Source organism: Calypte anna, chromosome 8, assembly GCF_003957555.1.
Source record: "Calypte anna isolate BGI_N300 chromosome 8, bCalAnn1_v1.p, whole genome shotgun sequence".
Taxonomy (NCBI): domain Eukaryota; kingdom Metazoa; phylum Chordata; class Aves; order Apodiformes; family Trochilidae; genus Calypte; species Calypte anna.
The window spans coordinates 20,055,983-20,069,829 of NC_044254.1; the positions used below are offsets into that span (position 1 = coordinate 20,055,983).

General features: G+C 39.1%; 1 protein-coding gene across 5 annotated transcripts in view; it reads left to right on the top strand.

The window, feature by feature from the left end:
* PTPRF (protein tyrosine phosphatase receptor type F) overlaps positions 1 to 13,847 on the top strand; it is a 381,207-nt gene that overhangs the window by 185,761 nt on the left and 181,599 nt on the right. For all 5 annotated transcript variants that reach the window (XM_030454976.1, XM_030454978.1, XM_030454981.1 and 2 more), the window contains one exon: positions 981 to 1,122. In XM_030454976.1, the coding sequence (XP_030310836.1) occupies positions 981 to 1,122 (142 nt within the window). The remainder of the gene's footprint in view (positions 1 to 980; positions 1,123 to 13,847) is intronic.

The window sequence follows — 13,847 nt, forward strand, 5'->3', positions numbered from 1 at the left end:
AGTAGCACTCCTAAACAGGGCTCTTGAAAACAGGGTAAAGGTTTTGCATGGGGGTAATGCAAGTACTAGGGTGATGGAAATGTGTCTAGAATGAAGTGTAGCTTAGTCTCTTCACCTGCTCCTGCAGTTCCCAGGTGACAGGAGGAGGGCTTGTGCCTTTACCTCATGCTGTCACCATCTGCAGTAGACAGTATTTCCAACTTTTGCTGTGCTCAGTAATAGGAGAAGGATGAGTTTGGCATTAACAGTGGCCTGAGGCTGTGCCTTCACAGCCATGCCATTAAGGAATAGCTTATACTGATCCAGCTACAAATTAACAAATACCTCTTTCTTCCATGTAGAAGCTAGAGTAATGTGTTTTACAGCCTAGCAGGATGGATGGAAAAGCAATGATTTATTAAGGACTTAATTTATTATACTGGGGAAGGAACTGTAATTACATCATTGTTGATTATGCCGGAGTTGCAAAGTTCCTGATACTGAAGGACATGAAAAACCCTTCTTTCTGCTGGAGTTAGCATGCCCTGTAGGTGCTCAAGGTTTAATTCTAGTTTTGTTACTATTTTACAAGTAATCCCACAGGAGTATATCATTCTGCTCTTCCATCAAGGTGAAAGTTGGCACTAAATTGCTATCAGTGTGATTAGTAAAACCATTAGTGCAAATAGGGCTCAGATGTTTTAAATCATCAGATCCACGTCTTTATTACCAGGTTGATAATTTGTCAACCTTAATTGATTCATAAAGAACCTCATTGGATCCTCATTTATTCTGGCCTCCTCAGAGGACAAATATGTTCTTGACTCTGAAATTTTTGCATTTCTAGACTTAGAATGCTTGACTAATTCCATGGTATTTTATAGCTTACAGGGCTCATTTATGGTTTGGTTTTAGGTTTTTCTAACCCTTGTATTGCTTTGACTTTCAGTTTTTGTTGCAGAAAATAGCAGTAAAGAAGTGCTATCTTTTCATTGTTAAAGGTTATTGAGTTTGATGATGGATCAGGATCGGTTCTGCGGATACAGCCCCTGCGTGTTCATCGAGATGAAGCTATCTATGAATGCACAGCAACCAATAGTGTTGGGGAGATAAACACAAGTGCCAAATTAACAGTGTTAGAAGGTAAGTGGAAATTTTATTTCATACCTTAGGTGGCAGAAAACATGGCTTTAGCTTTGGTAGCTCCATGCTGGTGTGGTGCTTTCAAATGCCATGAGGGTACTCTAGCTTAGCTTGGAAAAGCTGTATTCTTCCTGTATGGGTTGCTAAAATTTCTCTTGGTGTTAAAACCGTATATGTTTGAAATAATCATGACAGGTTTGCAGATTCTAAACTTTCCTAAAGTGCTTCAGTTTTATTGTCTTATGGAAGTGTATAAATTCTAACTTGGAGGGCTAGCTAAAGACACATTTGTATACTTTTCTCATCTGTTCACTCTTATGTAATACCCATCTTCAGGGTATCTAAGAATTGAATCTGACAGTTAGAAACTTAATCTGTGTTGCTGCACCTTCTGGATTAAATCAGCACAGTTCTTAAATAGATTTTCAGGTTACTCTTTAGATTTTGAGTTCAATGTGGAAGTTAGCAGGTTTTATATTTCACTGTAATCACAACTTGTCATTCTGTTTCTCCTGTTAAAGAAAATTTTGATCCTTGTCTGCTACATGAACAGATTTTATTTTGTTTGGTATGTTGTTTCTTCTAAATGAATTTTTTTGTGGAAGAACAGGGTATTAGATATAAAAAGCATTGTGATCAGTTGATAATATTTTATACTTGTCAGAATTATTGTCCACTTTTAAGAAAATGCAGGTTTTTTTTCAGCACATCGATGTGTTGCACTGTGTGCTTATATATAGGATTTTGTAAATGTATTGTGATGTTACAAATTCAGGGAATTTGGCTGTATGAATTTTTTACTTGTTTTTTCCTAAGGCGAGCAGGGAAAGGCTGAAGTAAAATGCTTGGTGTATAGAGATTAATGTAGCAGCTTTTGTGTACTGAAAAGATTACAATGGCAAATGTTTATTGTTGTATGATTCCTAACCAGTCGAGACTGGTTATTCTAGTGGTGAGTGTGCCATGACAAGTTACCTATTGTCCCTTGTTCTCCCATCCCCATTTATTAGCACAGAGGTAATCATATTTTCCTCTCTGCTCTGTGACAAATAATACATTAAACAAGTGTAATGTGCTCAGACACTGTGGTAATGGGAATCATAGAAACCATTTAGTGCTTGCTGTGATTGTGTATCTTGTTTCTGCATGTGGGGCATCTTAAAGGATGAGCTTGCTCTTCAGTAGTAGTAGTAGTATTAGGAACAGGATAACAGGTGTTACAGACTTGAAAGTTTTGGGAGGAAAAAATCAGATCCTTTTTGTTACTTCCTGCCTCTGCAGCCATGTATGTGAGTGCATAAAACTAAGCGGAGCTTTTACAGCAGTTTATGTGCAGGCCTGCATTTAAACAGTTCTTGTAATTGGACTTTTTTGATACTACATACTTGAATACTCAACTATTCCAAGCACATTCCTGTTTCCTTTGGCTGCAGTTGCCTCTATGTATCTTAGATACATATGCACATGCACACACACACTGGTAATTTATTTGGTCTGTGTTAAATGTTCAGAGGCCTGCAGAGACATGCATTGCATGAGGGAGCACAACATAGCTCAGCTTTGTGGTGCTCCTGCTGATATCCTGATGAGGCAAAACTTGCAGACCAACACATAAGTAGGAAAACAAAAAAGACAGGAAAAGCATGTGTGCATACAATTTATAGGGGCCACAGAATAAAAAGTCACTAGCAGTCAGGCACAGAACCTGCTTCTTTGTTTGGAAGTTTCCTTTAGTTGAGAGTAACACTGGTTTAACATGATCCCATGAAGTCCAAAATGATCTGCAGGCTGGGAGTCTGTGTTTTCCTCTCTATCTGAAGAGTACTGATCCCTTGCTGGGCACTCCTATAATGCATAAAATTAAGAAAAACTTGATTTGCAATGTGCATGTGCATGTGCCTATAGAGTTGAGGGCTTGACTACAGAGGATGAAGAGCTAGCTACATGTGCTTGATGAAGATGATTTCTGTTGTGATGTATCTGCATTTAAGAAAAAGCGTTTTGTATTTTTCTTTTATAAGACATTCTATGGATTATCAGTTAAGCTATTTTAGTGTTCTGTGCTGACTGCCTTAGATTATGCAGTTTCTGTGTTTTGGGAAAGTGAAATTTTTTTCATGATTAGTACTCCTTTGCTTGCTTATGTGTTGGCAAAGTGGATATTGCAATTTAGTTCCCTGGTTTTTGTTCTGCTTAGTCTCCCTGGCCTCTTAAAAAACAGTGTTAGGTGCCCTATATCTCTGTTGCACCATTGCAGTTCATGTGGAGCCCTTGATACCCTCAAGACTGTCAGCTGAGACTGGATTTTCCCTCTCCTTCTGGGGTTAAAATAATTTCTTTAATTGCTCTGAGGTGGCAGTTTGAATGATGCAGACATTCTGCACTTCCTTTCAAGAATTTGACTAATTCAGTGGTCCCTGGTGCATGACAAAGCTTTATCATAGACGTCCTCATGGTTACATGCTGCTAAATACATAGTACATATTGATTTTTACATTAAAAATCCTTTATAAGTTTTAATGCTTCTTCACAATTTGCTCTTTAGAACATAGGCTTTAACATTAAATCCAGAAGTCACAGCTGGGGTTTAGGAGGCTGTTATTAGATGTCTTTGTAGCTAACTAATCTGGAGCTTTATTTTATTTAGATTTCTGCTATGTTTTACAGATCAGAGGCAGATAATCCTTTCTAATTGCCAACTTATTCCATTCTGAATATTAAGAGAGAAGTCTGAGTCCAGACTCCTGGAGCAATCAAGAGTTCTCTCATAAATGAATCGCTTTGAAAACAGTTCATGAACGTTCCCTACTACCCTTTCATTCTTGGCTCCCAGATCTCTCATTTTTTCCTTCGAACTGTAAATCCTGTTGTGACCAAACTCTAGGTATACTTAGAGTAACTGGAAATTATTTCTCCTGTTGATAGTAGGAGAAATAGACATGCATATACCTTCTCTTTTCATTTCTCTTGGGTAGCTGATAAGCTGAATTATGTATGAGTAATATTGAACATTTCTGTCTTTTTTTCAATTATGACCTGAAGCAGCACAGAAGTACGTTCCTGCCTGGTTGGCAGAGGAGGAAAGCAGTGTGAGGAAGGGAGGACTAGAATCAATAAACTGACACACATTCCCAAGAAAAGCCTTAGGGGCAGTTAGTGGCACTAACAAATTAATAAATATATTATTCAGTGGTAATGTTGAGAATTACAGAGCTTTTTAAATAGAGAGATTACTGAAATGTGAGTAGGAAGGATGCCCAAATGGAAGAACACAGCAGCAGGCTGATTGCAGGAGTGTCTGTCTACAAGGTGTCCTTCCACAAGGCTACTTCTATGTTCAGCATTCCAGCTGCATTACGAAGTGTTGGTAACAGTGTTTGTCTGTAGTTGCCTTTACACCGAAGTAGACTTTCAGTCTGGTGGTTTCCACCAGTCTCCACTCAACAGAAAGGCAGGGGAAAGTCTTTGAGGGACATGGAGGAGTATATCTATTTTTTGGTAAAGGAAGGTAAAGGTTTGTATACTTAAATACAAAGTATACTATCAGTCCCTTCTCCCAGGACTTTCCTACATTTGATTGCAGGCTTTGATTCCTAGAACTGGGAAGCTGTTTAATTGCAAGAGGTGCTTTACTGTTCCACAAGCAGTCTGTTTTCATTCTCCTGTAACCTAGACCATAGTCTTATCCAAGTGACACTGAATATATTCAGAGTTTCATTTTCCTTCATTTTTAAGTAGGTTAAATGAAAATGAAAATACCACCTCCAATTTCCATTTCCGGCACCAATCTATGCAAATCCCCTATGCCCCTATCCCAGACTCCTAAGCAAGTGGCATGTAGTTATCTGCTTGGAGACTGCTGCCAGGCTCCACAGCAGAGCAGCTCCCCATAAAAAGGTCAAATGGAAGAGCCAGAAAAGGGTTGCTTGCAGGATAGATTTCAGTCTCAAGGTAATTTGGCAAGTTAAGTTCTAGTGGCTGGCTTCACACTGTCAGAAGACAGGGAAGTTTTGGTGTGTTTTAGTGGAGCCCTAGATAGTTCTTGACTGCAACAGTCATCCCAGGGTGGGGAGCACCTCCACCTTATTGTAATTTGCTGTTTACTGAACCATGTCATGAGCTTAATTTCTTTCACCATCTGCCAAATTCATTCCAATTCCTAGGGTTACCCTGTTTGAAGTGCTGTAAATGATAAACATTTGACTGTTACAAATGATTTCTGCAGAGAGCTCAACCTCAGAAAGCCTGAAACAATATGCCCTTTTTGTAAACACTTTTCTAAAAGTGATTTTGTCATTGGAATAGTAAACAGAAGTTAGCCATGTTTAATCTTTATTTATGTTTGGTTAGTTACAAAAGGATCTGTTGGATCATTGTACTTTGGCTCGTTTGCCTTCACTGCTTTTGCATCTTTTTGCCAGGAAGAATTTCTAGCAATGTATTATAAAACTGAAACAATTATAGAAGGGAAATTGAATCAGTTTGGATTTGCTCATTCTGATTGTGTAAATGAATTAAAGCTCCGCGTACCCTGCTGTTCTGGTATTGGTAGGATTCTTTTCATGACTCTGGTCAGGAGAGGACGGGTCTTTCATCTACATGTTTTATGTTGATTAACTGTTCCAACTTCATTTGGTCTCTCCTTGCGAAGAAAAACTACTGTGATGGCAGAGATCCAACTCTTGTTCTTTACTTTCTACATAAGCAAGCCAAGTAGTACTTTATATATGAGGGAGGCAGTTAATGGACCTCTGTAACTACTGCATTTCCAAGAGCACAATGAGCTTCCAAGTGCTTCACTGCTGAGGGAAATATCTTTAGATACAGTGATGTACAGAGAAATGAAAAAGCCTGAGCGTGTTGGCTTTGTGTTAGATCGTGACACATTACATGCTTGTTAAAAAGGGAAACATTAAGCCAGATACTCATGGTGGGCTCATTCAGAAATTTAGGTTGTCACCTTGTGGAATGTAAATCCCAGCTCATGTGGACTTATGCTATTAAGGTATAAATGGTGTTCACAAGGTAAGAGTGTATTGTGCTGCTTGACAGTAGGCTGCCTAGTATTTGTCTGGTAAGTCAATTTAGGAGTCTTGTCATCCTGTTAAGAACTCTGGTAATTTCTTAGGCAGTCAACAGTGGCTAGAGGAATTCTAGGTACTTGGTAATAGCTAGAAAAATTCTGAAAGTTTGAGGTGAAAGAGATGGTCTCTTTGTCCCATAGTACACAGACTCTGAGCAGAATTTACAATCTGTTTCAATTAGATCAAGAAAATTTAGAGACTGATTTACTTAGATTACCATTATGTCTCTTGCTGTTAATACCTAGGCTGCTACAGTATCTGAAGAACTGCTTCAGCTATTTATTTTTTGGTATCTTATAGACCTAACATCTCAACCCAGGTGTGAACCTCCTGGTTCTCTTAATTTTGTCTGTTTACTTTGAAAAATTGGATTCAATAAGAATATTAGTCTTAGTCTTATAGTTTATCTTTTTTTATATACTTATCAAGAAAAACTTTCTTGTCCGTGAACAAGACAAAGAAGTAATTTTCTCAGTTGAAGAAAAGTTTAAAGTATTGTTAGCCTCCTCTCCAAAAAGGAGAGTCAGCATATCCTAAGAACATCTCAGACCCAAATGCCATAATTTCCATTTCTTATCTCTGTTTAAATGATTAACTAATGGCACATGACCATATAATGTATCTGTGATAGCAAGTTCCATCAGAAGACTGGCATGCACTAAGGTTAACATCTAGGTTCGTTCCACAAGTTTATGAAGCAAGAAATAAAGCCTTTGAAAAGTTTTATATGAAATATCACATAGTTAATGCCAAGCTGAATGCTTTGGAGCTATGCTCTCCCATAAAACCTTGTGTCTGAAAAGATACTGACCTCTTAATCTTGAGAACATTTTTCATTTTTAGCAAGTGGCTGTTTCTGCATATTGCCTCTCAATTGAGGTCCTTTGAGATTACAGTTGTAAGAGGAGGGGTTGTTGTCACATTCTAGTCAGCAAGCTAATGGCATCAATGATATTGAAACAAACAAAAGCAGCACCTGCAATTCAGGAAGGACTTCTCAGATAAGAACAAGTGAGCATAAGTGTCAAGGAAACAAGCATATTCTACAGAAGTTCTAACATAGGGTTTGTATTGCCAAGTACTAGATACCTTGAAGTTATATGTCTGCACTCATAGTACTAAGTGTGCAATTCCATAAAAAGACTTCTCAGAGCTCCTTTTCTCACACAACTGATTTATTCCAGTTTATTCAGCAGTTTATAAGCTTTGAATTTGCTGCTGGAAATCATGTTCAGCTAAGAATTTTTGTTTCCACTAACCATTGCCTCCTTTCTGCTTGTTCCATTCCTCCAGTTCCTCTTGAGGATATTCAGAAACATGGATGCTCATTCAGAGCCTTGCAGTAGCCTACTGTTAACTTGTGTTATGGAAACTGATAATTGAAGCCAGGACATTATTTTCTCTCTTTTCCTGGGCTCAGGATATAGAGACAGGTTGCATCTCACTCTATGGTATTTTACAGTTCCCTGAGAGATGGTCATGGAATGTTTGTCAGGCAGTTCTCCTGCTGCTGCTCTGGTACCAAAACATTCAGCATATTCCAAGAGACAAATGAGGCACAGATTAACAGATTAGTTTAACTCTCTGGCGGAGATGTGCTCACAGAGGCAGGTTCCTGTCTCTTTGGGGAGGCATCCCTGTGGCTTGCCATCTCCCAGATGAGACCAGGGATGGCCAGATGACTGCTTGTGCATCTGTGTTCCCATCTGAAATCAGACATGTTGGATTAAAATGTCTGGGGTTTAAACTAATCTGTTTTGACTCTCTGATTGTACAAAGCATTGGTCCCAGCTGGGAGGCAACAGCCACCAGCTCTGCCTCTCATGTCACTGCAGAAAGGCTGGCATTCCCATGGTCCCTGACCCATGTGGCCACAACCATGTCTGAAAGCTTTGACAGGGCTGGGATTTTGATGGTGTCAGTAGACATTAAACCAGGGTGGAAACCCCTGCTCAGGCCTGTGTTAAAAAGGGAGGTAGTCTAAAGATGGGCAAGGAGAGTAGAGTAACAAATTGAAGGCTGACAAGGAGGAGATGTGCATCCCATAAACTTTTTGGACTATATACTATGTGAAGGCACCAAGGGCAAGGATAACAAAGATGTAGTATAACAGGTTGCAAATCTTGAAGTAAATACATCTGTTGGGAAAATGTGGGTGTTTGGGTTGAGATGTGTGCTAGACAGTGCTAGACTGTGTTCTAATCTATATCAGAAAGTGGCCAAGTTAGGCTCCCCTTGCAGTAAAATCCCCATGTCATTTCACAGACCATCTGCCAATCTTATTTTTGATTTCTCCTGATCTTAGTGGTCCTACTCTGCACCAGTTTCTGTTTTATTTCAAGTACTTTTTTTTGAACACACCCAGCTATAGTTGTCCACATGAGGAGCTTTGTAAGAGTCTTTTCAAAAGCATTGGTTAAGCCATCAAATCCATTGATTCTGGAGATACACCATCAGACCAATGCTAGGAATGTAGTTCCTTTTTTCATTCAGTTGGCCTCTGGCTAACATAGCTTCTCTGTTTCTCTTAACACACCCACATCTGTCTTGTCCTCTCCCGTTTCCAAGAAGTATGTGCCAGCCTTATTGCAAAAAGTCATTGTATTTGTTCCTATTGTCCTAGTTTGTTCCTATTGTCCCTGTCACTTGAGGTAATTTGGTTCATCTTGCTTTATTTTGTTGATTGTCGTCTTTATATTCAGCATCTTTACAATGCTGTCAATTTAATACCTGCCTATTTTGCAGAGTTTGTTAATGCATCTAGTAATTTCAAAACAGGTATTTGAGGAACATGTTGATAGAGCACAGTATTGTACTGCTACTACTAAAAAAAATGTGAGTAAAAGAGTGGAGTTGATTAGTGAGCCCTGATTTCGCTCTCAGAAAGTTTATCTGGTAATAACTAGGCTGAGGGTGGACCCGGTGACTCGGATAATAAATTGAGTTTGGAGGACTGACAGGCAGAATCCACAAACAGACAGACATAAAACCCCACAGTCATAACTTAATGTTTCTTACTGTAAAAGGCACTGTAATGAAAATGTATTCAGTTCATATGGAACTGGCAAATAAGGAGTTAGTTCCTTTTGATAATTTGAGTAACTATGACTGGAAACCTTGTCAGAATTGATTATCACATTTCTTGTCAGATATAACATCTACTGATAATCATCAGAAAGCAAAATAATAGATCTTTATCATCAGATGCTTCAAAACACCCTTCTTAGTGCTGGATCTTTCTCAAGATGCCTCATTCTGAGAGCATCTGTAGCAACCTGTTATTGACAGATGTGCTCTCTGTAACCTGTATGTCAGTCCTGCTGGTATCTCCTTCCAGCTAATAAAGTTCATTGCTGATGTGTAATTGCACAGACTTCGAAGTCTGTGAGGCTGTGAAATAGCCTTCCGAAAGAGTTAATAGCTCATTGTTTGAGCTATTGGAAATGAATGGGAAACATGCTTGATGATTCCATATGAATTATCCACTCTGGTTCCAAGGAAAAAGGGAAGGGAAAGAGCACAATGTCCTGAAAAGCCTTTCTGAGTCCTTAAAACACTTTGGCAAAATGATCTTCTGTATCTGCTCATAACAGAGAGGCTCTTTGCTCAAAGCTTAGTGATCTCTTGTCATTTGCTGGTATGCCATGACTTAAAAGGGCACTTAAGAAGATCTAGCTCCATAGAGATTTTCTGTAACTTTATCTGCAGAAGTAGAAGAATATACCCACTTATTAGAACAGAGGAGTAAATGCTTAAATAGAGCATGGAGAGAAAAAATGTGAAAACCATGACCATGGGGAATGAAGTGCTTACAGATGCAAAAGCAGCAATGACAATGCAAGAACGTTTCTGTACTGTCATTGTACTGTCATCCTGGGGTTATGGTCTGTACTTTATATTTTTCCTCTCACAAAAAAAAAAAAAAAAAAAAAAAAAAAAAAAAAAAAAAAAGAAAAAGAAAAAGAAAAAAATCACAGCCCAAATTAAATATTTCCTGGAGAAATTACTATTTTAAAACAAAAGCCAAAGAAACATGAAACTGCAGTATCAACACAAGTGAATAAATTTGTAGCAATGACAACTGTTAAGAAGAGAGAATGTCCATATTAGGGAACTATATATAGGGAATTTGTGTCACTTTCTGTACCTGTGGAAGAGAACATTGCAGAAATTTTTAACTTCCTTTTCCACAGAAAAAAGAAAATCACATAATTGCTTCTAAGTCCACCTTTTGGTCTTGTTCTGAGATGCTGACTGTACAAAACTAGGCTGGCTTTGCGTTAGAGAGCTGTAATATTGATCATTCTGACAACTGGTTTCTGTGCGTCATTCGCAAGTCCCTCGTGTAGTTGTTCTTACACATCTTTTGTTGATCTTGTACTGGTTTTATATAGTTTGGTGTCAGGAGGGCTCTACATTTGTGATGCTTATTAGAATGCAATGCCCAGATAATCAGCAAAAGGAATAATTGGATCTAATTTTGCGTACAAGGAAGTAATTATTGTGACAGTTCATTGTTAATTTATTTGAGCTGTTAGTGACTAAAATAAGTTTGGTGGAAAGATAATCCAAAATGCATGCATTCCACTTGCTGTCTTAGAAGCCCAGAGAATAGTTATAAAAGTATTAATCTTCTAGCAGTAAAACACCTCCTTCCCATAGACTTTTCTAATGGCTGTTTATTCTTGTGGATATTTCACTTGGATAATGAAGTAGTGACTCCTTCTGATACTGTCACCTACTCAGATTCTTTCTGCACAGAGCTCCAGAATAGGTCTTTCAAATCCTTTATCCTAAGAAAAACCTGCAGGTGTAAGACCTGTCTTTTCAAGATCATCTAGTACCTTGATGAGGCAGGTTGGGTGATGCCATGGGAAAACACCACAATGTATTAATCTGTCATGCTAATCCTGTGCTCTGTTCCTTCAATCCTTCTATCACAACTGTCCTACCTTGATGAAACCTTTCCAAGTTCTTGGTGTATGAGTGGACCGGAGAAGTCTAAATAGGTACAGGAGACATAACTTTATCCAGCTGTAGTCTGTTAATGTTGGCTGTTGTGTTGCTGTTCCAAGCAGGGACTGGGAGGATTTTCACTGCAGTAAGACTGCCTGTCAGCACAGCATGCAGAATGCTTTAAATAAAACTAGCTGCACAAAGTGCTACCACGCAGCAGAACTGGCATTGTGATCTTATAGCTACTTTGAGACCACTGGAAAGGCACTGGAAACAATGACCTGTTGGAGACCTTAAAACCCAAAAAATTTTCCTTTTTGAACCTACGGCTCCAAAGTGGTGCTTTGTTTACAAGCAAGGCAATACTGGAAATTAATTTTCTTTATCTCTTTGATTTAGACGGTGCCACAGTTGGACCCAATGAGGAGAAAGTCCTTGGAGAGAGAACAAAAATCATAAACATATCAATGAAAAATACATGAACTTCACACAAGGTGGTGTTAGCAAAAGCTGTTGCAGGGAAAGATAATGTACTGAGCAATGCATAGTCCAGGGTGACAGGATATCCAGGATATAGGTCAGGAGGAGGAACAGAATGAGCCTTTTGAAGTGAGCCTGAATCTCCTTCACTTTACATCCCAGCAGAGAAGAATAATACATGGCAGCAGTACTACAATTCAAGGCACTTCCTTCCAGATGTTGCTTCATGCCTAACATGCAGCAAACAAATTAGGCAAAGCAAAGAGCTTGATGGCTCTTAAAGCCTGTCGAAGGGAGATGAGAGCCCAGCTGAACCCCTGGCAAGTACCAATCCACTGAAATCTGACATATGATAGCAATAAAATGGTTCACACGTGAGAGTGAAGAGGTTAGCAGGGACTGCTCGTGCTTGTATGGACCATTCCTTGTAAAAAGGAGATTGGATGTTGTCTTCTGCCTCCTGCCAGAAGGTCAAGTTGGACAGGGTTGGGTTTTTTTCTGTAAAAATATCACTGATGTGAAATCTAGCTAGATGATAGATGTAGACTTGTCATCAGCAAACCCAGCACTGAAGTGGTTGAACAGGTTCAGGCCAGGGGGAAACTCAGTGTGTGTTCTTTACAAATAAAAGATTTGCTTGCTTGATTTGGGTATGAATTTATCCCTTCAAAAAGCACTGCAGAGAACTTTAGCTGTTGCTTTGCCTGCAGGAAGAATGTGGCCTCATGGAATAAATAGCAGTTGTTTTGCCTAGAGCTGGTAGGCTTAATTAGAGTCCACCTGATTGGCATGTAGCACACGTCCTGACATTGTAACTTCTGCCTGCCATGTGCTCCAAGTCCTGAGGAAGAAATTGCTGATCAGATGAGAAGTATCTACACTTGAATTTAGCAAACAATAATAAAATCTTTATCTTTTGCAGCTGGACTTTCAAAAGGGGAATGGTAGGCAGAGGGGGGAAAGAAAGGATTTTGGAGAATTCAGGTTTTCCTAATAAGACACTGAAAATTATAGAAGTGCTAAAAAAACCATACACAAACCAAAACACCAACTTTTAGCTCTTGCCCCAGGCATGAATTTACTAGCTTTAGTTGTTCAGTTTGGTTCATTGATCTTGTCACAATTGATGATTCATTAAGTTGTGACTACTGTGGAAATTACAATTCACAGATGTAGCTGTGCTGCACATCTGTGTATTCCTAATGTGTTAATGATTTTAAAATGCACTTTCTGTCTGGCCATCCACTGTGCTTCTAGTGCCAACTGACATTTTCTATTAGCCATTTTTTTGTAGTTGGCAGACATCTTTTGGTTCTCCTTGGACTTTTTTTGTTACTTTTGTCCATATTTCAAATAGCTGGATTTTATTTTCCAACAACCTTGGCCTTGCAGAATGCAAGTTGTGATGCCTGTGTCTCTCTGTAGGCTGCCATTTTTCAGTGTCACGTGCTTTCTCCTTGTGTTTGCTTACAGCAGATGAGGTTATTTCCTTCACTGAGTCACAAGGAACATGTCAGGCTCAAAAGCAGGATTTGCTGGTTTTCTGACTTCCTCGGGATTTGAATTTTAATTTTTAAAATCTGACTGAGGTATTGTGGACTTGGCTGCTAGTATAATGTGAGCAACTTACTTTATCTAAAGCTTCTCATGCTGGCAGGTCCCAGAAAACCTCAAAAACTTTCAGTGCATTGACTTATAGGCTGATTGGCACCAGCAATTCAATAATAGTGGCAACACTAAAACAATTTAATTGTTAAATCTACGTCTAGCCTCTTCCCCTAATTCAAACCGGTATTCAGACTGGCCCTTATTAGAGACTTGTTATTTGATCAAAGCAGAAATCTGAGGCGTTGTCTGTCTGGAGTATGGCTTTGCATTGATGAGGCAAACTGTGCCTCATAGTAAGGTTATGCCTGTGTTGTGTAGTTAATGCATTTCCTTATGATTACAGTCTGTCTCTACTACCACTTTCTAGTGAAGACAAACCCATGAGATTCCTTGTGCATCTGGCTTTCCCAGGAGCTTTCCAGGGAGAGCAGACTGCATCCGTTCAGTCACATACCAGTCAACACACCTGGCTTAGTGTTTAGTTCCAGTTTGACTGTAGGCTCTGTGATTGAGGTCCCTTTTCTAGCATCCTTCACTTTTGTCCTCTTTGTTTCAGCCATACAGGTATTTCTGCAAGTTGGAGTAAAGGATGTCTTT